Source organism: Peromyscus maniculatus, chromosome 5 (assembly GCF_049852395.1).
Source record: "Peromyscus maniculatus bairdii isolate BWxNUB_F1_BW_parent chromosome 5, HU_Pman_BW_mat_3.1, whole genome shotgun sequence".
NCBI classification, from domain to species: domain Eukaryota; kingdom Metazoa; phylum Chordata; class Mammalia; order Rodentia; family Cricetidae; genus Peromyscus; species Peromyscus maniculatus.
Genome location: NC_134856.1, coordinates 59517380 through 59542718, shown reverse-complemented (window position 1 = coordinate 59542718; position 25339 = coordinate 59517380). Strand labels below are relative to the sequence as shown.

Below are 25339 nucleotides of genomic sequence, written 5' to 3'. Positions count from 1 at the left end.
TATCTTATTCAAAACAGGGGCCATGCCAAATACAATTTACCTTTCTTCTTTATCTGTATTCCCTTATAGTAAATACTGTTTAAAAACATCTTAATTGCTACATAATTACCACATTTCATAACATCTTTTTTTTTAACCACGTTTCATCTTTTTTTTTTTTTTGAATTACCAAAGTGACTTGTGCTCACTTAAAAATTCAGAAAATGCAGGGAAAGCACAAACAAAAAACCTCTAACTTTATGTGTAATCCCCTAATGTAGAGATTACTCTAAGGAATGCTTGTTCCTAACTAAGCACAGGGACATGTCTCTCCCAACAGACACACACACACACTGAGACTGCCAACTTGATTTTTTTTCACATGTCATAAACGTCCCTCCTTGTCATTTAAATTTCTTCCATTATTTTTGTCTTCCTCTATTTTAATGTAATTAACCTTCATGTGGCACACTCAGGCTGCATTTCACTTCTTGGAATTACATGAAAAGGCACAACTGTCCTTAAACACAACCACACAGCATTTTCTGTGTGAGCCTTGGCTTTGGCTGGGCCAGCCTCGCCTGCTCTTCTTTCCCTACCTCCAGGGAAATTCCCCACTTTGGTATTTAATTCAGTGCTCTCTCTGGAGAAAAACCTACCTCCTTCCTCCAGTTCAATGACTTAAGCTGGGGGAGTTCTCCCCTCACCTCCTCCAGCCCTTGTCTCTCGCCTCCCACACCTGCTGGGCACTCACCTGTTCCCTGGATTTGCTGCTTTGTTTCCTCTCCCTTGGTCTTATTTGTGTGTATGTGTGTGTGTGGGGGGGGGGGGGGGAGGTACAGATGAAATCCAGGGTTTAGCATGCATACTAGGCAAGTGCTCTCCCACTGAGTCACTTCCATGGCCCCACAGCAAGCTTAAAACACTAACTACATGTGCTTCCAAATCTTGCACCTGATTCTCTTCTCCCATCATAAGTTCTGAATTTCCAACACTTCTCCAAAACCTACCCACTTTTGGTGTGGTTCTACAACATGATTATTTTCCTGAAATCTTAACTATTAACCACTATCTGAGCTACACCTTTGGGCATCATTCCACCCAATATCTGTTATTGAGAATGTATAACATCTACTCAGCATCCACAGACCTACCCTCAGCTAGGCTACCCGGCAGCCTGCACTCATAATCTCAATAGCCTCCTTGCCTAAATGTACCCTGAGTCAATCCTTCTGCCAGCAAATTGTATGCTTTTCAAAACACAGGCTATCCCTCACTCTTAAAAATACTTAAATGAGTTCCAACTGCTCAGAATAAGGCCCGTCACTTTCAGAGTCAGGTAAGATCTGTTAAGTCTGACCTGTCCGCTGAGACACAGTTAACTCCCTGATTAGTGTGCTGTTCTGCCACAAGAGGACTTGCTGGCATCCTTCTGGACATGTGGGCATCTGTCTGGATGGTCCTGCTGCTCTGCTGTACCTGCTGCAGCATCATTCCACTGAGAAGGCTCTCAGGAACTCTCCATAGAATCACTCACACCTTGCTCAGGACCTCTCTGCCTGCTAGTCACATCTAATACATATGTGCTCACACTGTACCTGCATACCTATGCACGCTAACAATGATCCCAAAGGCAGGACCTGTCATTTGTCCTTGCTAATTGCAGCTCGTAAGACTGGAAAGCCTTCTTGAACTTTACAGTTCTCATTAATAAAGTAACAGCTCAAACCTGGACTCAACAAACTACTATTATATAATGTAAGGGCAAGTGGGAACTTAGAAGCTTCCCATTAGTGGTCTCAGGAGTGGAAAGAGGACAGTGTCATTATCAGCAGGGAATGCATTGAGTCCAGGACTAAGAAGGCAAGAGGACCGGGCATATATATTTTGAAAAAGCTTGACAATGAGGTTTGGCGACCCTCCCAACCCTCTACCCCCATCACCTTGGTTCTCTAGTTCCAGTAAAGCTAAGCCCACACCTTTTTATGAACGCAGATCAGCATGGTCCCCACCACCTGCTCCTCCTGTGCAAAGGACTGCAGCATGCAGGAGCAGTACTTACTGCCAGCAAGTAAACACATTCGAATGGCTACTTACCCAAGAACACAGTGCAAGTGAGAGTCCAGTAGGAAGGTCGGGATGAAGTACGTCCCCCACCTGGGGTTGTACCTTGGGCCCTCCCACAGCCTCCCTCTCCACTGCTTTCCTTCAGCAAGTGACCCCGCAGAGCCCTCTGTGCACCAGGCTCCCTGCTACAGGCTGGGAATACAGCAGTAAGAGGGCAAGCAGACACTATCCAGAGAGGAAAATGCCCTTCAGCACACACAGACAAGATCAGGTCACTGAGTGATTCACTGGCAGGCAGTATGCAGTGGAGCCCAGGCTTTGGCACTCTGTGGCACATGTACTGCCACCAAGGCCAGCTCACACCAGAATGACCTCAAGATGTGCAGCAGCAGCAGATGATACAGGAGTGTGTGCTACCTTTCCCTAAGAGGACAACTTTCAAACAGAGATAACAGTAATGTTCAGTAAATAACTGGGAAATGCTATTCAGTAATACTTATCTTTATTTTGTATAAAATATATTTAAGTATAAATTTATGTGGCTTAACCTTTGGTTTTCATTAATGGCTATGTTTTACCAATGGGCTTACCAATGCCATGAATATTTAACAATTAGCTCTGGCCAGCCAGTACTAAGACCGCTGTGACCCACCACTGAATGAGCTCAAGAAGATAAAACTTTATACTGAGTGGTTCACAAAATGTTTGAGGTGGGTCCTTGATATTAAAAAGAGTCAGCAAGATAAAGTTCTGCCACACAGAAGGGACCATGAACACTTCCTTCCTGAGAAATACAAAGCCAGGGTGGTGAAGTCCAGTGAGCAGGACTAGACTGATAAAATCAGAGCAGGAGTGCCGGGCGTGGTGGCGCACGCCTTTAATCCCAGCACTTGGGAGGTAGAGGCAGGCGGATCTCTGTGAGTTCGAGGCCAGCCTGGGCTACCAAGTGAGCTCCAGGAAAGGCGCAAAGCTACACAAGAGAAACCCTGTCTCGAAAAAAACCAAAAAAAAAAAAAAAAAAAAAAAAAAAAAAAAATCAGAGCAGGAGCAATTGGCAGGTCTGAGGTGGGATAGCCTAAGGATCTGGACCCTTCACTGGAACTTTAACAAGCAACCAGGGATCTGGATTGTGCACTTGGGACACACACACACACACACACACACACACACTCTCTCTCTCTCTCTCTCTCTCTCTCTCTCTCTCTCTCTCTCAGGGCAAGAGTGCACTTCTAGCTTCAAAAACATTCTACCTATCACTGACTTGCCAAATCCACGCCCTCCTCTTTTGCTTGGGTACCACATTCCTAACTCTACTCAGATGCCTCCCAAACATTTAGGATGTATCTGGTCCAGATCTTGATAATCCACAGCTGACAATCTTACATCCCAGATCGAAACTGCTCTGTTACCTGACTAAACCTGCTCCTCCCCTGTACTTCCTATCTTTGAGAGATCATCATCTGCCCAGTTGCCAAACCACAGGAACCCAACAGCCTACTTCAGACTGCCCCCACTTTCTTTGCGTCCCAGATACAACTGGTTCCCAAGGCCAAGGATCTCCTGCCCTAAGTATCACATAAAACCATCATGCTTTGTGCTTCCCAGCCTCACTGGGCTTCACCCCCTTGCCTGCCTTAGTCATTTGTCCTAACTGATCTCCATGCTTACGAGTCACACATCTTCCCCACCCTGAGTTTCTTCCTACCTACAGTCTTCAGAATGAAAGACATTACTAATGCAGATAATCATGCCAGAAGCCTAATGGTTTTCTTAGGCTTTCTAGAGCATAAACACACTGAGAAGATTTAATCCTTGATAAAAGGCACAAATACCCAGAATACCCATGATATGTGAAATTCTTTTAGGAAACATCTTTAGCTTATGTTCTTAATTTTGTCTTCTGTTTTCTTTATCATTCTCTAGTCAGTTTCCCCACACATGCAAGGCAGTGATTTTCTTACCTAATTACTTCAGCAGTCCCCACCTCCCAGCATTCACACTACAGCAACACAGTCTTGGTGTCATTTCTTAGAATCCTTCTAAAGTCCCCAAATGAACCAGATGTCCCTCCCCTTGACTCCAACAACATTCAATGCATGCTTTAATCACTGCCCTTATTTATCCCACTTAATTGTACTGTTTACATTCACCACTTCCTGTGTCCTTAGAGGCAAGGCAGTCTTTGGCACTGAGAATAAAAACTGGAAGACTGCAGGCACTCCTAATGTTTGCCATCATTAGCAATATCTTAATATCACTAAAGAACTACAGATTAAACAGAAAGTATTGCACAATTAAAAGTGTAGTGGAAGAAGTTAGGCAGTCTGAAGTAGGCTATCATGGTCATCAGCTGTGCAGTCACAGAGATTAGCCAGAATCTGTTAAAGGTGACTGAGTCAGGCCGTGGTGGCACAGAGGCAGGTGGAACTCACTCACACAGGTGGAAGGCAGAGGCAGGTGGAACTCACACAGAGTAAACCCTGTCTCAAAACACCAAAGGTGCAAAATGGGAGGAGGCTACTGTCCAGCTTCAAAAGTGGAAATGCTCATGGCCAGTTGACTTAGTTATTCACACAGAAAGTTGACAAATGTCTTATGATTAAGAAAACATAGATGAAGTAAAAACCAACTCCTTTTTATTAACATATGCAAGGAAAATTCCAGTCCACACACAAACCCATTTAAAGGCCAAGAAGTTTCTTGAGTTGGATCTATACAATAATCTCCTTTCCCAACACAACTGCATTAGAAGAACAAACTGTAAAACAACGAAGTACTTCCAACAAAGAACTGTGTGGTGAGGTCAATGAGAGAGGCTCCAGCCATGAGCTTCAAAGCAGCAGTTCACAGAAATCATAAATGTAAACTTCTTTTTTTTTTTTTTTTTTTTGGTTTTTCGAGACAGGGTTTCTCTGTGTAGTTTTGCGCCTTTTCCTGGAACTCACTTGGTAGCCCAGGCTGGCCTCGAACTCACAGAGATCCGCCTGCCTCTGCCTCCCGAGTGCTGGGATTAAAGGCGTGCGCCACCACCGCCCGGCAAATGTAAACTTCTTAAGAGACAGTGAAGGAAGTTTGCCCACATTCCAAAAGATATTGTCCTAGTCTCAAGGTAGCAATATTTTCTTAGAAACCAGGAAGTTTGTTTGCTTTGCTCTTTTGTGGGTTTTTTTTTTTCTTCTCTTTTGATATTTCTACACAAGCTAACACTACACTGGACTTAAGGCAGAAACCGGTGTTAATTGCCAAGCCATGGAAATATCCTTTTAAAGGCATTATTTGCCAAGAGTGGTGGTGTAGACTTGTAGTGCTAGCTCTCTGGAGGTTAGGACATGAGGACTGCAAGGTCCAGGACAGCCTGGGGTTTCATAGCTAATGCCAAAGCAGAGTACAAACCACGAAGATTGTTTCAAAAATGAGCTATTAAAAATAAATTCCTCGGGGCTGGAGGGATGGCTCCAAGGGTTAAGAGCAATTCCTTTCCCAGCACCCACATGGCAGGCCACAATTTTAACTCAATTTCCAGACCACATAGCGCACATACATACATGCAAGTAAACACTCATACACACAACATAAAAATAAATTGTCCCCCAGGATTGTACAATCTCACGGGATGAAGGGGTACAAAGCTTCCACCTTGATAATGAATACTGTAAGCTCATGAATATTGTAAGCGACCAACATTCTGTTGGAAACTAAACCAGGCAAACCACCAGTTAAAACCAGAAGAGGAAGTAATTCTGGAGGGGGGGTGTAGAGGCAAGTTGTAGTGAAGGTAGTGGTAATGGGAGTCCTATCCAACAACTTGCGGAAAAATAACGAATAAAAGACAGTAATTTCCAGCAGTTCCAAGTCTTCCTAAATTAGAGTGTTAAAAAAAACTCTACTCGCATATTCTTGTCGAATATTTTTCTCCCAGGAATACTTCAAAGAAGAAAAAAAAAAAAAAAGGCAGGAGGTGGAGAGCCAAGTCTTCTCGGGCTAGGTCAGCCTGCAGGTTTCTCAACAGGCAGAACTCTGCCGACACGCCCTCGGTGGACAGGGGAGCCTCCAATTCTCCCTTAGTGCTGGTGTGCGGGGCTCCAGGCCTGACAGGGCAAAGGGACAGGGGAGCCACCATCGACAGAAACTTGTAAAAGCAGACACGTTTACCGAGACGCAGACACATGGTTGCTGTGGATACCAAGCCAAGTACCCAAATCCTGCACGGAGGGACGTCATGACCTGCTCTCTAAGACAGGGGTTGTGGGCTTGGGGACAAGGGGTCAGGAGGGGCTGTCCTTTCCCGAGACGTCGCCCCGGGCCTCAGTCCCCTAGGCGCCTACCGCATAGAGGAGCACAGTGCCGGGGCTGGCAGAGCTGACCGAGAAGCGGGAACTGGAAGAGCTAGGAACGTCCATGGCGCGGCTGCCGTCCCGGGCGGGGCCTGGGCTCGTCTGCTACGCGGCCAGGGTGCAGCGGCTGGGGGCGGTTCTTTCGAACGGGGCGGCTCCAATCTGCCCAGGGCGGTGGCACTCAGTACGGCCACCGCACGGGACCCCGGGCGCCGCCATCTTAACCAGGACGGAGGCCGCGCAGGGCCCCGTGGAGCACGCGCAGGAGCGCCGGAAGCGGAAGTGGTGGGTTGTGGGCTGGATTTGGAGATCCGTGCAGAGTCCCATGGCGGCGGAACGAGAGTCGGACTCCACCGAGCCTCCTGGCTCTGAGACACTCCTGAATGCCGTGCTTCGGAACCTCTACGACCTGGGTGAGCGTGGCTCCCGAGAAGAGGCGGCCGAGGACGGCGGGACCCCGGGCCACCTGGGGCCAGCCCGGGTCACCCGATCTCCTGGCGCCATGCCGGCCGGCGGGCTGGACTTACCCCTGCGGTGCCTCCCTCTCGGAGACTTTCTCAGCCACATCTTGGCCGACCTTTCGCTCTCTTTCTCACTGTGCGGAAAAGAAAAATCAGAGCGTATTACTAAAGACAGGCAACTGTCTGGCACATAGGCAAAAGGACAGTTACTCGCAGGCTGAAGAGCTCACATGTGGATTACCAGAGTTTTAGAACCAAACACGTTGCAAACGCTGTGTTATGTTTATTTTGGAGCGGTTACTCAAAATTCTAAGCTCATTTACACGGTTCAAGACATAGCTTAGAATGAAGAAGAACGTACGGGTATACATGCTCTTGTGTGTTCCCATTTACTGTGAGAGCAACCCTTAACATATCCCTACATGGATCTCTTTGTTACAGAGAAACAAGCACCAATAGCTAACGGAACTTGTTAAAGGTTACCCTTCAGAACTCGGATCTCAAGGCCTAGGGCCTAATATCACATTTTGCGCTGGGTTGACTTGTCCTGAATAGATAGGTTCTCTGTGTCCATGGAGTGGAGGACAGACAAGACTTGACCTTCAACTTTCCTAGTTTTAAGACTAATTTTTCAAATCCTAAATCCGATTTATGTCCACATATGGGAAATTCACTTTAGTTGCTCCAGTGACCCGGACCGTTTTTTAGACCCCTACTGCCAGAGTTCAGTTGGCTCCAAGTACACGTTTAGTGAGCACACAGCTGTTTAGAGAGCTCTTGCTCTCGCTCATACTGTAGGTCAGTAATGAGGCCTAGAATTCTGGTTCAGATTTCAGGTCTCTGTTGAGAGCCTGAGCAGAGGAAACAAACAGAAGATGAGAAATTTAGTAGAAAGTAAAGGTATTTAAATTAAGGCAATGTTCCTGTATTTTCTTTAATTCATAACTGAAAGAAAACAGGAAGACAGGGGCATGTACTTGTAACCCTGCGATGCGGTAAAAAGCAATACTCCTGTGGGGGCAAATGTTTTTAATACAACAAATGGGTGGATTTTGAGTTACAGTCCTGGGAACTAACAACTCTGATGCCACTAAGTAAGGATCAAGTGTGAGGACTAGAGCAATCGTATTAATAACGGTCAGAAATACACATACAGCTACCTAGGCAAGAATGACGGCATTTTGATTTCTAAAAATGGTGCAGAAACATCCTACTTGAAGAAAAACAATTTCTTTTTCTTTTCTTTTTTTTTTTTTTAAAGTTGTGTTTTTACTCTTCAGGTTACATTTATTTATGGGCAGGGGGGTATCTGTATGGGTGTGTATTTGTCACCTCCACCCTGTTAAAATAAGACAACTTAACTCGAGTCAGTTCTCTGCTTCCACCGTGTGGGTCCCGGGGATCAAGCTTAAGTCGTCAGGCTTGGCAGCAAGCACTCTAGTCCCAGACAGTTTGTTTCTTTATTTGTACACATGGGTGCCTGTGTCTGGGCCATATGCACAGTGACGTTCATTTGGTATTGGGGTTAACTAAAACCAAAATACTTCTAAAATTTTCTTTTATGTTGAAACAAACAGGAGAGACGGAGGTTGAAAAAGAGCATAAAAGGATCAGAAAGAAGAGAGAAAAGAAGAGAGACGTGGAAACAATAGCAGATGTGACAGCAGAGTCACTGCCTCTGCCTGGAGCTCTTGTAAGAGGCCAGAGGAAGAGTGCTTCCAGCTTTTTCAAGGAGCTCAAAGAAGAGCTGCACTCTGCTCCTGCTGTCCCCTCAGCTCCCCCTTCAGGACCAGAAGTCCCTGCCACTACTGCAGTATCACCCTCTCCCCTAAAGAACAACAGCAAGCTAGTGGAAGTGGTGGAGTTTCAAAGCAACAGTAAAAAAAGAAAACCAAAATCAGATCAAGAGGAGCATGCAAAGGTAATGAATCTGCTGGTCTGTGCCTGGGTTGTTAGGGTACTTTAGGTGGCCATAGACTGTAACTGGGGCCCCAAGGCTACCTTCAGGCTCCAACATTTGGTAAATGACTCTCAGGACTCAGCACTAGGTTCTTATCCATCTGTGGGTAGGCTGACTGACCGACCAACCGACCAGAGTTCCCAAGCCCAATCCCCCAAAACAAAGGGGACATCTCAGTGTTGGTGTGAATGTTGTGTCAGTTTAGGACATGGGTGCCTTGAGGCCTCAAGTATACAGAAACACTCTAGTCAGCCGAATATTAATTGCTCAGTGCTTTGGAGATAGCCAGCTGCAAATCAAGGAACCAAGACTATCTTAAGAGTTTTAGGGTTGGCCAGGCATTGGTGGCTTACACTTTTAAAAGCCTACAAGGATTTGTCTTTTCTGTTGTGCCATAGTGTGAGAAGGTAGGAAAACATTATTTTCAGTGTTGACCAAGTTTCAAAACTAACATGACCTTTCTCTGTACCCTTCCTCACTAATTCAAGTGTCCTTTTCTTGTGCTCACTCTTGCCCTTCTTTTGAGAGTGGAAAGTTTTCCTACTAATAGAATGGGCAAAGGAGTTGGCATTGTGTGAGTCTGGATGTCCCCATCCCTCAATAATAGAAGGCCTGCAGGCTGTCAGGTTGTCTCTTCCCCTGCAAGAGCCTTTCCCTTCTACTTGGATTTTCTCATGAACCTCTGTGTTTGGAACTTCTTACATCTGCTGACATTTTTCACATAGCTACACTTTTAATCTCAGCACTCAGGAGGAGACAGAAGCAGTTGGGTCTCTGAATTCAGGGTTAGCCTGGTCTACATAGTGAGTTCCAAGTCATCCAGAGCTATCTGATGAGATCCGACCTCACCAAAAGGAAGAGTTTCAGGTTTTGATAAACCCAGGTATGCTTAGCTAACCTTTCCTACTTAATAAGCCTTTTGGTTGTTAGTACTCAGAAGAAAACCAGTTCTTTCTCGTTCCTGCTGTATGCCAGCAACTATTCTAAGACAGAGCACTGACCAAAACACCAACCCTTGCTCCATGAACTCAAATCTGGTGGAAAAGTAATTTTATTTTCTTATGCAGCACTCTCCTTCAGATAACTTGTAAATCTTACCCCAAATTCAGTCTGTTAAGGTGAAGTGGTTATCCTACAAATAGTCTTGTGTCCCCTGCCCACTTCATTGCCAAGAATATACTAATGGGTTTTCAAATTCATTGCTAAAATCCAGATATATGCCATTCTTCCTCATGCCCCATAAACCTTTATCTATCAAAAAAGAAAATGGGATTTGTGTCATTGTCTTAAGGCAGCTGTTAGAAATGACCACATAGTGTCTCAAAGCAACAGAGAATTATTATTAGTCTTACAATTATAGAGGCCAGAAGTCCAAAGCTAAGTATGGCAGGGCCATGTTCCCTCTGAGGACTCTAGGGCTAGAGAAGCCTTCCTGGCCTCTGGCAAGGTGGCTTCGTGCACCCCATGGCTCCTAGTGGTATAACTGTAGTCTCTAACTTGCTTTTACATGCTTCTTAGCCCCATGGGTCTAAGCCCGTAGTACTTGTACCTCTCTCTCTCTCAGGGCACCTATCATTGGCTTTAAGACTTCCCCGAAATCCAGGGTGCTTCTCACCTCTGGAGAGCCTTAATTGTACTCTAAGATCCTTTTTCCAGATAAGGTCCTATAAACAGGTTTCTGAGATTGGGACATGGCCTTTTTTTTTAATAGAAAATTTTTTAATCTTTATCTTTAAACTATAGACTATACATGATTTGGAAAGGAGACTGTACCAAACAATGATCAAAGAAGAATCATCCGTTCTATGCCTTTTCTCTTATCTGGTCAGAAATATAATGTTATCAGCTATGATTGTTGTTGCTTGCCGCCTCACATTATTCTTATCCATGTATTCACCACAGTCCACTTTCCCTTCCACAAATATGCGCGCCCCTTTTTTCACATACTGATACGCCACATCTCTGGGGCCTGGTCGAAACACGGATGTTCTGTGCCATGTTGTCTTTTGACTGACGTCACCCATTTGGTATACTTCACTGTCCCCTGATTGCCACATCTCATTTGGTGCCAGAGAAAATATCGTGACTGGGTTTTTCCCTTCCACCTGTCTCAGGACAGGGTCCTGACCTACTCGCCCAAGGAACTGAACACGATTCATAGATCGTTCAAGAACCAAACTGCTGGCCACCTCAGACTGACGTCTTATGAACTGATGAAATACCTGTAACACAGGTCTTCGAAACATGACTTGGGTTTTGCTTACAGTCTAACCTTTAGACTTTTCCAGACGCGCAGCTGGCCATTATCTTTTTGATAGCTACAATTCAGCATTGTTCTCTATGAGTGTATGAATGTGTGTTAGTGCTAATTTTTGCCACATTTTTCTTGTTTTAAACAGTGTTCCTTGGACTGAGGGGTTCAGTAATAGAGCCCTTGCCTAGCATGCAGGAGGTCCTGAGTTCCTTACGCAGTATTGCAAAACACAAACAAATTCATTAGTGCTTTTGAATTTAAATGCCATTTCATATGTAGCTTACTCACAGCTCTTCCTCAGATTATTAGGACCCCAGGCTGCAGTCATACCTGCTCTTTAGGACTCTAGGTCAGCTACCCACTCATGCTTCAATGATCAGCAATGGGACCTGTCACAGGTGGGCCAAGGAATGGTCCTTGGCCATCTCCCCTTACTTTAGAAGCCTACAAGGATATGTCTTTTCTGTTGTGCCGTGGTGTGGGAAGGTAGGAAAACATTATTTTCAGTGTTGGTTTTTTTTTTGTTTTTTTGTTTTGTTTTTGTTTTTGTTTTTTTTTGGTTTTTCGAGACAAGGTTTCTCTGTGTACCTTTGCGCCTTTCCTGGATCTCGCTCTGTAGACCAGGCTGTATTTTCCATGTTAACCAAGTTTCAAAACTAACATGACCTTTCTCCGTACCCTTCCTCACTAATTCAAGTGTCCTTTTCTTCTTGTGCTCACTCTTGCCCTTCTTTTGAGAGTGGAAAGTTTTCCTACTAATAGAATGGGCAAAGGAGTTGGCATTGTGTGAGTCTGGATGTCCCCATCCCTCAATAATAGATTGCCTGCAGGCTGTCAGGTTGTCTCTTCCCCTGCAAGAGTCTTTCCCTTCTACTTGGATTTTCTCATGAACCTCTGTGTTTGGAACTTCTTACATCTGCTGACGTTTTTCACGTCCTAGATGCTCCCTGCCCTTTGAAAGCGTGTGTGTGCAGTGAAGGAGTCAGGTGAACCCTGTAGATACACATACACCCATGCACAGGCTGTAGTGTCAGCATTGAAGCCTAGGACCGAGGACAGATGTGCAGGGGTGTGGGGATGCCAAGCAAACGGGGAGAATTTAATAGGTGAGGCCAATAAGGTAGCCATGCTAAGTGCGCTGTGGCAGAGGATTAGTTGGGCCTTGTTCCCTCAAATCAGGAACACCATCATAAGGCCGGTGGCAGAGACAGTGACTGGTGATGAACTCCATTAGACACTCATGGAATTGGAGAACTCGAGAAAGGAAAAGGTGGTGGTGAATTTTGGAAATAACCCAGCTGTCTGGCCCTGCCTAAACCCAGAAAATGACCTTTCCCCGCAGAACTTGGGCCCAAGGCATAAATTCCACAATGAAGCTGTGTCACGCATTGTCACAGGTTTAATGAGCTTATCTGGGATCCTGGCACTATTTCAGTGCTGCTCTACTCCAAATGTCTTAACCTGCAAATGCACTCCCCAGGCTTTCCTGCCTGTGATACAGTGGCTGCAGAAGTCCTTTTACTTAGGAAACCTAGGTAAGCATTTCTTGATTCCACAGTCACTGTGCGCCTGCTCCCTGGCTGTCCCTGGAGACCTGCAGTGGAATGTGTGAATGCTGTGCTGTTTGTGGTTAGAAAGTTAGAAATGTACAGAAACAAGTAGGGTGCTGAGAGGAACAGGCAGAGACTAATACTAGAGTATTCAGGGGAGTAAGGCCCTGAGCAGGTAATGCTCAATATTAAATGGTACTTGGAAGGGGAATGGGGAGCCACATAAGCAAGAGAAACAGCCTTGCCTGACTGGTTCAAAGAGCTGGAAGATCATTAGGAGTAGGACAGAGGGGACAGTGGCATGAGATGACGCACAGAAGCTGGGAAGCCATCCCTTCCCAGGTCTTAGAGGCAGCTGTGGGATTTTGTACTTTAAAGTACATGAAGACACCCAGATATGATGTCTTACCCTATAATCCCTGAACTCAGGAGGATTACCATGAAGTCAAGCCAGCCTTGGTTATATAGCAAGTCCTAGGCCAGCCAGGATTACAGATAAAACCAACAAGAGTTCCAGGCCAGCCTGAACACATGATGAGGTCCTTCCAATCAAAACAAAACAAAGGAAAAATCAATTAAGTACGTGGGGAGCTATGACAATTTCCAATGGGGGCAGGGGGTGATCTGATTCTTGTTTTCAAGAGACTAACCCTGGATGGCGAATGAATTATAACCAACAAAGTGAGTGAGGGGTTGCTCTCAGCATTCTGAGTTGGAAATGGGGGTGGCCTAGACTGGGGCTTGAGGAGCCAGTGGAAGAAGCTGTTTTAACAGGAGTCATGAGAGGAAGGACAGTCTTGGGCTTTGAAGCAGTGAGTATGTCAGGTAGTCTGAAGCCATCGGGTGGCACTTGGCTCCTAGGGCAGTGTCAGTGGGGCTGTCCTCCTCCAGCTGCCCAGTCTCCACTGTCACTGCTCTGTGAATCTTAGGCTCCTTAGTGGGCTAGCTAAAAAGGGACCAAAGCAGGCCATGGCTGTGCTCACCTTCAGTCCCACCCTCAGGCAGATCTGTGTGAATTCAGGAGGTCAGCCTGGGCTACATAAAGAGACCCTGTTTCAGAACAAAAGGTGGGGACAGAGGCAGGAATGAAGGATGGAAGGGAAGGGCCTGTGTCCTCGTCTCCGTGCTCTGCTGTAGGAACTGCTCGACCATTGCCATTGCCCCCACATGCTGTTGATTGTTCCCATCCACTGACCCCTTCTCGCCTCCCTGAAGCCTCAGGACTCCCCCAGGTGTTTGCTCACAGAGGAGCCTGGTGCCTGCTGAGGTGGTGTTGCTGGTATGCACTTAAGCGCACTGCTTACCACATGGGCCACTCAGCATCACTTCTGTTTCCCCTGTTTGACATGAAATTTACAGATAGTAGTTTATTTCCCTGGTGCTAGGGATGGAACAGGGAGGGGCCTTGCACACACAGGCAAGCCTCTCCATCTGAGATATGCCCCCAGCTGTCGTGGAGGTACATGCTGATGGGTTTCCAGTCCACCTGAAGGTCCTGTGCCTCTCACTGTTCAATATAGCAGGCAGAACTTGACCCTGACCCTGGCCATTCAGATAAAGGATTGCAGATCTGAAGTGAGCACAAGGTCAGGTTCTGACCCCAGGCTCTCTCTGACTTCCAGGCTATGTACTTAGCTGCTGCTTGGGAGATAGAATACAGGTTATGTGGGTGCTGTGGCCTTTGATAAGACTAATGGGAGAAGCCAGAGGTATCACCAGACCTGAAGATACCTCCTCGGGTCATTGCCAAATAGCCATGACAACAGAGTGCATATCCAGCTCACCCTCTTCATTCTGAGCTCCCTGGGGATCAGGTTTTAGGAAAAGAGTCATCTAGTTGAGGCACTTCATACTGGCCAAAGTGAGTAAATCCTTACTAATTTTAAAACTGTCTTTGTTTGAAAAAAAGAGGGTGTTTACTTACCCACCCACTCCAATAATCTTAAAAGCTTGTTTACATTTTATTTGTGCATGGAGTAATGGGCACCATGGTGTACCTGTGTGGAGGTCAGAGGACAACCTCTGTTAGTTAGCTCTCTCTTTCTACCACGTTGGACCCACAGAATAAACTCAAGTCATTAGGCTCTGTGGAAAATGCCTTTATCCAAAGCTGAGTCATCTCAATAGTAATAACATTTCCTTTTCTTGAGTGGGATGATGTTTTGTTTTATGTTTTAAAGACAAGATCTCACTATGTATCTGGCTGTCCTAGAACTCATGATCTGAGCCAGGCTGGCCTTGAACTAACAGATCCTCCTTCCTCTGCCTCCCAAGTGCTGGGATTAAAAATGTATACAACTACACCTTATAGCTGAAAGGTTTCTCCAGTACTGCCCTGCCGCACGGTCCCCTCAGCCGCTTATAAAATAGTCATTCAGAGGCTTAATATTAGTTACTGATTGCATGGCCTATGTCAGGCTTCTTGTTAGCTAGCTCTTATAACTTAACCCATTTTTTATTAATCTATAAGTTGCCATGTGGCCATGGCTTAGTGGTACTTTTACATCTTGCTTCTCCTGGTGGTGTCTCCTGCCTCTTCTTTTTCCTCTCCCTATCTCTCTTGGATTTTCCCACTTGGCTCCATCCTGCCCTGCCATAGGCCAATGCAGCTTTATTTATCAACCAATCAGAGCAACACATATTCACAGCATACAGAAAGACATTTCACAACAACACCTGGCAATTTTTTTCTTTTTTTAAATCCAAGCAACACAGAAGAAAATGCTTTGGGGTAAGTCAGCTAGCCCACAGACAGGTTCACTAGCCCAGGTCCTCTATGGAGAAGAAAACAGGGGACATGAGGTTTGCATTGTGATTGGATAGCCTTGCTATGCAGGGCAGGGACTGCCCTGAGAACCCAGGACAGCCACCCTGGCTGGCACCATTGTCCCTCATGGGGGCCAACGTCTTTTTTAGAGGTTGTATGGCATTTACAACTCTCCTTTGCTGCTGTGACAGATGGGGCCTGGGATTGGATGGTGACTGTTGTTGGCCAAGTGTCTTTGTCTTTGACAGTAGTCTCCAGGTCTCAAGCATCTAGAGGTCCTGTAGACTGAAGCCATGGCCAGGGGGTAGGACTTGAAAGCCACAATTTTGAAAGCCTTTGCAGCAGCAGCAGTGCCACCCGCAATTAGGAAGCAAAGCTTCACCCTAGCCAGGAATGACGCTTCTCCGAGAACTGTCATCCCGGCAGATGGAAGGAAGGGCGCTGGGAAAGAAGGAACACAAAGGGAAAACGATTCCAAACATCTGCTTAGACAGCTGTGCTTTGCCCAGCTCCTTGCCAAGCAGAACTTTCTGTCTGATCCATGACAGACAGATGTTTCTTTGCTTTTTCTTGTTTCGTCTTCCCCTCTTAAAGCCTTGATTCCGTTTTTTTTTTTTTTTTGGGGGGGGGGGGCACGGCTTCAAGACCGGGCAGTACTGGAGAATCCTTCCAGCTACAAGGTGTAGTTGTATACATCTTTAATCCCAGCACTTGGGAGGCAGAAGAAGGAGGATCTGTTAGTTAAGGCCAGCCTGGTTTAGATCATGAGTTCTAGAACAGCCAGAGCTACATAGTGAGATCCTGTCTTTAAAACATGTCAAGGGGCCAGCGGTGGTGGCGCACGCCTTTAATCCCAGCACTCAGGAAGCAGAGACAGGAAGATCTCTGTGAGTTCAAGGCCAGCCTGGGCTACCAAGTGAGTTCTAAGAAAGGCGCAAAACTACACAGAGAAACCCTGTCTCAGAAAAAAAAGAAAAAACAACAACAACAGAAAACATGTCAAGGGTTTTTTGTGTAGCCCTGGCTGTCCTAGAGCTCACTTTGTAGACCAGGCTGGCCTCAAAGTTACAGAGATCCTCCTGTCTCTGCCTCCTGAGTGCTGGGGTTAAAGGCATGTGCCACCACCGTCCAGCCTTGAGTCCTTAAACACATGCTCTCAGAGCTGAAGAGATGGCTCAGCTGTTAAAAGCACTCACTTGCTGCTCTTGCAGAGGACCCAGGTTTTGTTCCCAGCAGCCACATGGTGACTCATAACCATCTGTGACTCCAGTTCTAGGGGAGACAGCATCTCTTCTGAGCGCTTCAGACTCCTGTACACATAGCACACATACATACAACTAGGCACACATAAAATAAAAATAACCTTTCAGAACAAAAGCATGCTCTCCACCTCTTTTCCGCAAGTTGTTTGTAAAGATCTGGACAGCATGTGGAATTGGTACTTAGATGGTGGGCTGGCTCCAAGGCCTCTTTTACAGTTTTTCTTTGTGATGAAATACACACAACAGAGTTTGGTACATAACTGATGACTGGTGAGCAGCCATCGCCAGCTGCCAGCTGCAGAGTGTCTTCCTCCTGCAGAGCTGCCGCTGTCCCTCTTCCAGCCCACCACCCTCTTAAATGTCCCTTCTAAGATGGGGTCACTGCTTGCCTTCTGTGCCTGGCTTATATCACAGTGCCCTCTTGTTCCTCGGTGACATGTTATGTATCAGAATTCTGCTCTTTGGTTCATTTTTTTGAAGCTGTTGACTATGTTTGCTACATTAGCACTCTGCCACTGAACTACACCCAACCCAGAGACTCCTCTCTTATAGAGGCTAAGCATAAACCACTTAACCTGTTCATCTGTCACTGGAACTCTGGGTTGCCCTTGTATCTTAGCTGTTGTGAACACTGCCACTGTGAACATTAGTGTGCAGTGCACAGATAGCTCTGGAAGCCCCTGCCAGGGTGGAACTGCTCAATTACGTGCCCACAGTGTCTTTACTGTCCCTAGGAAACGCCGCACATTGCCCATAGCAGCTTCCCTTTAGCATTTTTCCCTACAGGGTATTAGGGTTTCAGTTTCTCAGTGTCCTTGCCAACCTTTAATTTCCCCGGGGGGGGGGGGGGGGGCTTTTGGGTGGGGTTGTTTTGCTGTGTTTTAATTTTTATTTTATACACATATCCACAGAGTTGTTGGGTGGTTTGTGTTGAGACAGAGTTTCATGATGTAGCCCAGGCTGGCCTCACACTTATAGCCACTTGCCTGCCTCTTTCCTCTTCAGATTACAGCTGTGTGCCACCATACCTGGCTAATTGGTAGTTTCTAATATAAATTGGTTTTCTTTGCAGAATAAAACAAGGGCCCTTGAAAAAGATTTGGGAATTCAAGAATTTAACCTAGAAAAGGTAAGCATTTTGAGGTAGCTTTTAGTTCCTTTTTAAAGTTTGCATTGTTTATTATGAACTGACAGCTTTAACGGAGAGTCTCGTCCCAAGGCTAGGGAAATGGTGAACCTAGTCTCACGGTGTTCACGTGACTGACTCACTAGCACAGGGTTGCAGCACAGTGGCCAGTGATGCAGGGGCAATTAGAAAGACGGGGACATGTGTCCACAGTGTAGCAGGTTTCTAAGATGCCTGAGAAAGGGAGAGGAGGAAGTCACTCAGCAGCCGAGAGTAGATGACGACCTCCTCTGCAAACAGTTGTGTGTGACCTGCTGTGGTCGGCCTCCACGTGTGGACAGCGTATTTGGAGAAGTGCATTCGTCTAAGCAGTGCCCCTCTGGTACTGGCTCGGCGGAGAGCATCCAGTCACAGTACCGAGTGCTGCCCGAATCCCAGCGCTGTCACTGGTTCACGCAGAGACAATCCATTGCTTCAGCTGTGAGATAAAACCTGGAGGAACCACCAGAGAGCAGGGGTTGGGGAGCCGGCCGGTGCCTCCTCGGCCACAGCCGCACTGCAGTGCTCTGGCTGTGGCAGCACGGCCGAGAGCTACTGGGAGCGGTTGGTTGCTGGTCTGACTGTTGTGCACCGACAGGCTCGTTTGGAAGTACACCGCTTTGGGATCACAGGCTACGGCAAAGGAAAGGAGAGAGTCCTGGAACGGGAGCGGGCGATCATGCTGGGGGCTAAGGTGAGGGGCCACCTGCTGTGGCCAGGCCTGGGGGAAGGGGCAGGACAGGGCACTGGGACTGCTCTTTTAATGTTTGTGGGAGAAAAACTGACGGTGTGTCTTTATTCTTCCCTTTCAGCCTCCGAAAAATAGTTACGTGAATTATAAGGTTTTACAGAAACAAATCAAAGAGAAAAAGGCAGCCCTGGAGGAAGAGAAGAGAGTGGTGAGTGTGATGTGGCTGCACTTGCCTCTGTTGAGTGGGTGGGGCTGCCTCGTGGTTGGCATGCTGGCCGTCAGCTTGCCAAGCGGTCAGGACACCAGCATTGCCTAATAAATCTCCCCTCCCCCAGTCAGATCAGCTGAACATCAGGCCAGCTGAGCATCTGGCCTGGTCATGGGTAAGACGTGGCCACAGTGTCTGCCTGTTGAGTGCCTACCCTGTGCCCAGTAGGTGTTGGTGCTTGGCTGTGGTTGTCCCAGGGGAGCCCTGTCCTCCAGGGGTCATGGCAGTGAGGGAAGCTGCAGACAAACCCTTGGGGTTTTGTGACAGGTCTCACTATGTAGCCCAGGCTGGCTTAGAATTGTCACTCCTGCCTCTCCCTTCTGAGTACAGGTCACAGGTAAACACCACAAGATCCCAGTAGCCTGTCACATTCTCTAACAGGGTTCAGGGTGAGACATTTTGGTTTATGTTTAATATATCCACTTGAAAATGTTTTAAAAATGACATTTATATGGCTTTTTGTCACAAACCTATTGCCCTGTTTTTGAATGTTCACAATCCATTACTGACATATTGTCTTTAATGTTAATTTAGGCCCGGGACACAGACATTTTCAAGAGAAAGAAGAGGAAAGGACAGGAGGACAGGTGAGTGGTGGCCACAGTTGCTGGGTCATCACTGGCCAAGCCTGTGGTTGGTTCCCTCACGGTATCTTGAGGGTGCAGCACCCCAGCCCTCTCCAGTTACCTGCTTGGGCCTGTAAAGAGGAGGTAGGTTAGGAAACTGCCCCAAATCGGCCAACTGCATCAGAACTGAATCCAGCACCTTCTCTGGTCTCTATTATCAAAGTCTAGACACCTCCAGTGACTCATGAGAAGTTGAGGTTGGCATTTCTGACCAGCCTTGCCTTCCTCTTGAGAAAACCGGTTGGCATGGCTGGCCTGACATGCCCCACACTCACAGTGGAACATCTTGATGCAAAATGGGGAGATAGTGGGCAAAGGGCCTGGGTCTTGTCTTAGCTTTGGGTGAGGATTCCCCTCTCCTCTGGGCACCGTGCTTCACACCAGGCTGTTCATCTTAGCCCCTTCTCACAGCACTGCCTTTGCCAATTGAGTGCCCACTCTGTGCCAGGGAAGAGTTGGTGCCCAGGTATAGTCGCCCCAAGGGAGTCCTGTCCCTCAAGGGACATGGCAGTGAGGGAGCACCCACCTGTGAAGTCATACATTGTGATGTCTGCTGCTAGCGAGTCCCGCAAAGTGGAGCTTGGAGAACATTACTGGGGGTGCGCAGGAGGTCACTTCAGAGAGGAGGGGTCACCCTGGAAATAGTGTTCCACACCTTCCTGAGGCAAGAGACCAGTGCAGGTGTGGGGCCTGCACAAGAAGAGGCCGCAGGCTGTGGTCCTGCTTGCTCTAACTGTCTGGCACCTTTCTCTTACCATCAACACAGGAGATCCAAGAAGTCGGCTCCCAGCATTTTGTCAAATGGACGGGTTGGACAAGTTGGAAAATTCAGAAATGGGACATTGATTCTAAGCCCCACTGATATCAAGAAAATAAATTCTTCCAGGGTAGCTAAATGATGTACTTTGTCAGCACCAGAGAGGAGCGGGAACAAGTGACCATGCCGTCACAGGACCCTGCCGAAGCTGCAGACTTTCACATGCCACAGGAGTCTTTTTCATTTGAGGAGCAAGACTGATAAATAGGGTGGTGACCCTGCTGAGTGCCGGCCAGTGCCCAGGCCCCACTCCCATGGGCTGTAGAGGTCAGTCTCTCTGCAGTTGGTGACCCTGCTGAGTGCCGGGCAGTGCCCAGGCCCCACTCCCATGGGCTGTAGAGGTCGGTCTCTCTGCAGTTGGTGACCCTGCTGAGTGCCGGCCAGTGCCCAGGCCCCACTCCTGGTTGCTGCTGTCAGCACACTTGGTTGTAGTCCACCTTTCATGATTTTACTGTCTCGTAAGTGTCTGTGATTGACATTAAAGTGCCTTTTGGACGTTTAATGACAGTGCTGCTGTCTCATGAAAGAACTAAGAACTCTGGTCATCTGTGGCTTTTGTGGGGAAGCGGTTCTGTTGTCAGCCCACTATGTGTAAAGTCCATTTTGTAAGAATTTCCAAAAATACAACTCGGTAGTATGAGTAACTGGCTGTTGAGTAACACGAGTTCTGGCTGGTTTCCCACACCTCCTTGGAGCTGTAGCCTCATAAGGCCACGTCTACAGTGGTGTTACCCCTGCTGGGTGTCAGCATCTTCTCCGAGAATGAGGTGAGTTAAAGGATAAACTCCAGTGAGAGGAACAAGTCTGGTACTTCCCACCTTAGGAGTTGGGCTCCTTGTCCAGCAAGCAGTGCTGTGTGGGTTTGGAAGCCTGTAGATCATTGCCAGCAGGTTGTCGGGGGCTTGGAAAGCATCGCCAAACCAACTCACAGGATGGAGTCCAATTGGTTAGAGTTTTTAAGTTTATTTTGTGTGTATGGTAGGGCACATGTGCCACATTGGTTGTGTGGAGATCATGGGACAAACCTTTCAGGGGTCCACCACACAGGTCCCAGGAGTTGAATTTGGGTCGTCAGCCTTGGCAGCAGGCACCTCCACCCACTGGGCCATCTCCCCAGCCCAGGTTTAGACATGACAACACTAGGGAAAAATCTAAGGAGATGGAGATGACCTATTAAAGGGGGCACTGCATCAATTGACTCCATCTTTTCAAGGAGAGCCCGGGGGAGGTGGAGTCCTACTTCCGTGAGCCATCAGGGCTTAGAGAGCTGAGGCCTCTGCCCGCTTGGACCAGAGCTCCAGCAGAGTCCATTTTGGAAGGGTATGTGATTCCAGTAGAAATGACTAGGTTTGGTTTCTGCTTTTTAATATCCTATGGAAAAATTTATGCTCCACCCTTAACAAAAGGCAGACAAGTATATTGTGTAAATACCTAAAGCTCAGCATACTGACCACTGAGTATTCTAGAAACACTTAAGAGGTTTGAAGGCAAAATGATCCACAAACAGCTCTATTCTGAGTACAAGCTCAAAGCAGCGCTCTGGATGAAGCCTCCCAATGAGGTCTTCCCCAAGGCTAACTACAGCACTGATTCTCAACCTACAGGTCACAACCCCTTGGGGTTGAACAACCCTTTCACATTATCGGATACCTTGCATATCAGGTATTAGTGATTCATAGCAGCAAAATTACAGTTATGAAGTAGCAACAAAATGATTTTATGGTTGAGGGTCACCACAGCATGAGGAACTGCATCAAAGGGTCACAGCATTAAAAAAGTTGAGAACCGCTGAACTACAGTCAGAAAGTCATGCTAAGGAAATCAGGGTCATGCCTGAGTTGCTCTAAGTCACCAAGTAAGAGCCCTGGCTTCAGTGTACCTCTTCAGAGTCCAGTCCATGGAGCTGTGCAGGACGCTGGACACAGGCAGGGCTGGCGAGACGGAAGTGGCCTATACAGGAAACTCCCGAGTTGAACTTGCTCTGAAAGGACTGCAGAGCCAACTCCTGCTGATCAACTCCCCAGAAAGTGGAAAGGTGTTGTTGGGTAATGCTGTCTTAGCCATCACCAATTTGAACCAATGTGGCAAAGAAGCACTGCCTTGGTCTTGAATCGGATGGATGGGGAAAGATGACGTCACCTCTAACTGCACTGATGCACTCCTACAACCCCCCCCCCCCCCCCGCCCCCGGCATCTATTGTAGCCATGTGACTGGTTTCCTTAACTACAGTGACTTCTCCCTCTGCATAATCCACCTAACTGTCCCCAGCTCAGGTAATTCTCTGGAATCCATACCTATCTTGTATCCTACCCAAGTTACTCCCATAATTCACCATGCTTTTGTGTCCACCGCACCTGCCCACAGTACTCCTCATATCCCTTACTATACCTGTGCCACTCAGGACCACCTTTGTGTGTGTTCATGTATGCACAGATACATATATGTGTTCAGGTTTGTGTACACATGTGTGCATGTGTGGAGACCAGGGAGAGCCTCAGCTGTCATTCCTTAGGTACTATCAAACTTGCTGTTTGTTTTAAATTATCATTTTATTTTAAAATTTTTATGTGTATAGGTGTTCTAACAGTCATGTATTTTTGTGCACTACTTGCATGCTCGGTGTTCAAGGAGGCCAGAGGAGGATGGATCCCCCAGAATTGGAATTACAGATGGTTGAGTGTTGTGGAATAGAATATTTGCTTAACCATGTAAAGATGAGTTGCATTTGTTTGTGCTACAGGATATTTGTTTATGTAAAGATATGTTGCACTTGTTTATGCTGCATTTGTTTAATTATGAAAAGATGTGTTGTTGTTTCACCTTGCCTGCCTAAGGCACCTGATTGGTCTAATAAAAAAGCTGAATGGCCAATAGCTAGGCAGGGGAGGAATAGGCGGAGCTAGTGGGCAGAGAGAAAAGGGGAGCCAGCCAGCCAGCCAGCTGGGGGCCAGACAGATAGACAGACAGACATGGAGGAAGCAGGAAAGCAGGATGGACAGCATGTAGATAGGTAAACAAGCCTGGGGGCAGCACACAGATGAATAGAAATGGGTTCATTTAAGTTTAAAAAAAGCTAGCTAGACACAAGTCTAAGCTAAGGCCAGGCATTCATAATAAAGTCTCCGTGTCATGATTTGGGGGCTGGCGGTCCAAGAAAGCCTGCTGCATTTGAGCCACCATGTGGGTGCTGGGAATGGAACTCAGAGTAACAAGTGCACTCTGACTGCCCAGGCATTTCCAGCTGCCCACCTTGGTTTTTGAGATAGTCTCTCAGTGACCAGGAGCTCGCTCGGTGTGTCGGATAGGGTGTCAGTCCCGTGAGTCTCCAGCTCGGGATGCAAACTCGTCACCACACCCAGCTGCTGCTGCTGCTGCTTTTCCTCTTCTTCAGCTGGAAGACGATTCTATAGGAGTTTAAGAGAAAAATCAATAGGGCAGGCAAATGGAAAAGCTTGGCTGCTCCTGGGAGCCGGGAAATGGGTAAGAGGGAGAGCGGTAGCCATGTCTTTTGAGTTAGGGTTCCGGAAATCAGGCAGGTTCAACAGTAGAAGTCGCAGGGAAGCAGGTTCTTCAGAGTGAGAAAGCCCAGAGGGTTTTAGCATACTCAGGATTTTGTTTTATCTTTTTTCAGTTTTTGAGACAGGGTTTCTCTGTGTAGCTTTGGAGCCTGTCCTGGAACTCACTCTGTAGACTAGGCTGGCCTCGAACTCACAGAGATCCACCTGCCTCTGCCTCCCGAGTGCTGGGATTAAAGGCGTGCACCACCACCACGGCCTGGCTTTTGTTTTGTTTTGTTTTTTGTTTTTTGTTGTTGTTTTTTTTTTGTTGTTGTTGTTGTTTTGTTTTTTGAGACAGGGTTTCTCTGTGTAGTTTTGGTGCCTATCCTGGATCTCGCTGTGTAGACCAGGCTGGCATGCTCAAGATTTTAACTGGTATTACACTTCTTGAATTAGGACTCAGAAAAGCAGGCAGGCTAAACAGTGAAGATCTGCAAGCAACTGTCCCATCTGGTTTTTAATGTGGTTTCCGAGGGTAGAACTCAGGTTCTCAAGCTTGCACAGCGATCACATTGCCTGAGCTATTCCCTCAGCCCTTTCTTGGTCAGAAGGCATGGTGTGACCAGTGTCCCTGTCCTCCAGGGCCCCCATAGTCACTGTATCTGACAACATGGACAGCCCTGAAAGACACTGAGTTTGTTGAGGGGGCTCCTCAGCCTTCCTTAAAAAGATATTCTCAGCCCTCGGAGATAAAGGAAAAACTTTAATTAGCACGTAGCTGTAGCCTCTGGCTATGATTTAAATAGGTCCAGCCTTGATCAGAAATAGTTCATGGTTTATGTAGGGTTAGGCATTGTCTTTATCTTGTGACCATCTTAGGGTGGTCTTTTTTATCCCCACCCCAAAGAGATTTTTCCTAGAGCTAAGCACGTTTTACGGAAGCTAAAATTTGGAAGTTTCCAGTTAAGACAGTTTGACCTTTAGCAAAGAGACTTTGCTGTCTAAGAGGGTGGTGATGGTGGTCGCTTCTCCAGGGAGAAGAGTAGTGTACATGTGACCCTTTTCAGAAATGAGAAAGGGCCAAGCAGTTTCCCAGAGCAGAAGTCAGCAGTGCAGTGTTACCTCTTCTGTCTCAGACTAGACAGTTTCTCATTGCCTTTTCTTATTCTCGTGTAACCCAGTATTTCCCAGGTAAGCTTAGCTGTCATAAGGTTAAAGCTTGCTATGTTCCTTTTCTCCTTCAAGCTTAGCTGCAAGTGTCAGGTTTCACGGAGGAGGCAACTCGGGCCAGGTCTTCACCACCTCACTCAGTTACTCAGTTGTACGTGGGCTGCTCACTCAGGTTTCGTGCTGAGCACTGTAGCCTTGTGATGACCACGAGGACAGCAGAGACTGGCATGTCAGCAGGCACCTGGGACACCAGGACATAGCTGGACTGTCCAGACCTCAGAGAGCAGGGAGGAGCCACAGGGATGGGGTCTTCTGAGAGCAAGCAGTTGACTAGAAAGGAGAGGACTTTACTCTTTGTATTTACTTTGGTTTTGGGGACTGAATCTCTCACTCTGTAGCTAAGGATGGCCTGGATTTCATTATGTAGCTCAGGCTGACTTCAAATTCAGGGTGAACTCCTCAGCCTCTTG

At 47.1% G+C, this 25339-nt stretch overlaps 2 protein-coding genes and 1 pseudogene across 8 annotated transcripts in view; 1 reads left to right on the top strand and 2 right to left on the bottom strand.

The window, feature by feature from the left end:
* Gnpat (glyceronephosphate O-acyltransferase) overlaps positions 1-6546 on the bottom strand; it is a 29192-nt gene extending 22646 nt beyond the window's left edge. For 3 of the 6 annotated variants that reach the window (XR_013051381.1, XM_076572329.1, XM_006992822.4), the window contains exon 1: positions 6372-6511. Coding sequence is in view for 2 of the 6 variants with exons in the window: in XM_006992822.4 (XP_006992884.2) it covers positions 6372-6446 (75 nt within the window). In the remaining 4 variants the exon portion in view is untranslated. Of the gene's footprint in view, positions 1-2076; positions 2199-6371 lie in introns of those variants that run through there. The other 3 variants (XM_076572330.1, XM_076572327.1, XM_076572328.1) reach the window with 2 other exon arrangements.
* Fsaf1 (40S small subunit processome assembly factor 1) lies at positions 6445-20703 on the top strand. 2 transcript variants are annotated; one of them, XM_006992821.4, is made up of 7 exons: positions 6636-6793; positions 8419-8762; positions 17707-17763; positions 18398-18493; positions 18612-18698; positions 19293-19345; positions 20151-20703. In XM_006992821.4, exons 1-7 carry the CDS (start codon positions 6706-6708, stop codon positions 20281-20283), a joined length of 858 nt encoding a protein of 285 aa, XP_006992883.3. In that variant the 5' UTR covers positions 6636-6705; the 3' UTR covers positions 20284-20703. The 2 variants fall into 2 exon arrangements, with proteins under 2 accessions (XP_076428449.1, XP_006992883.3); XM_076572334.1 differs by lacking the exons at positions 17707-17763; positions 18398-18493; positions 18612-18698; positions 19293-19345; positions 20151-20703 and adding an exon at positions 12398-12770 and having other exon boundaries at positions 6445-6793.
* LOC102907943 (single-stranded DNA-binding protein, mitochondrial pseudogene) lies at positions 10499-11092 on the bottom strand (annotated as a pseudogene).
* Positions 20704-25339: the final 4636 nt, after the last annotated feature.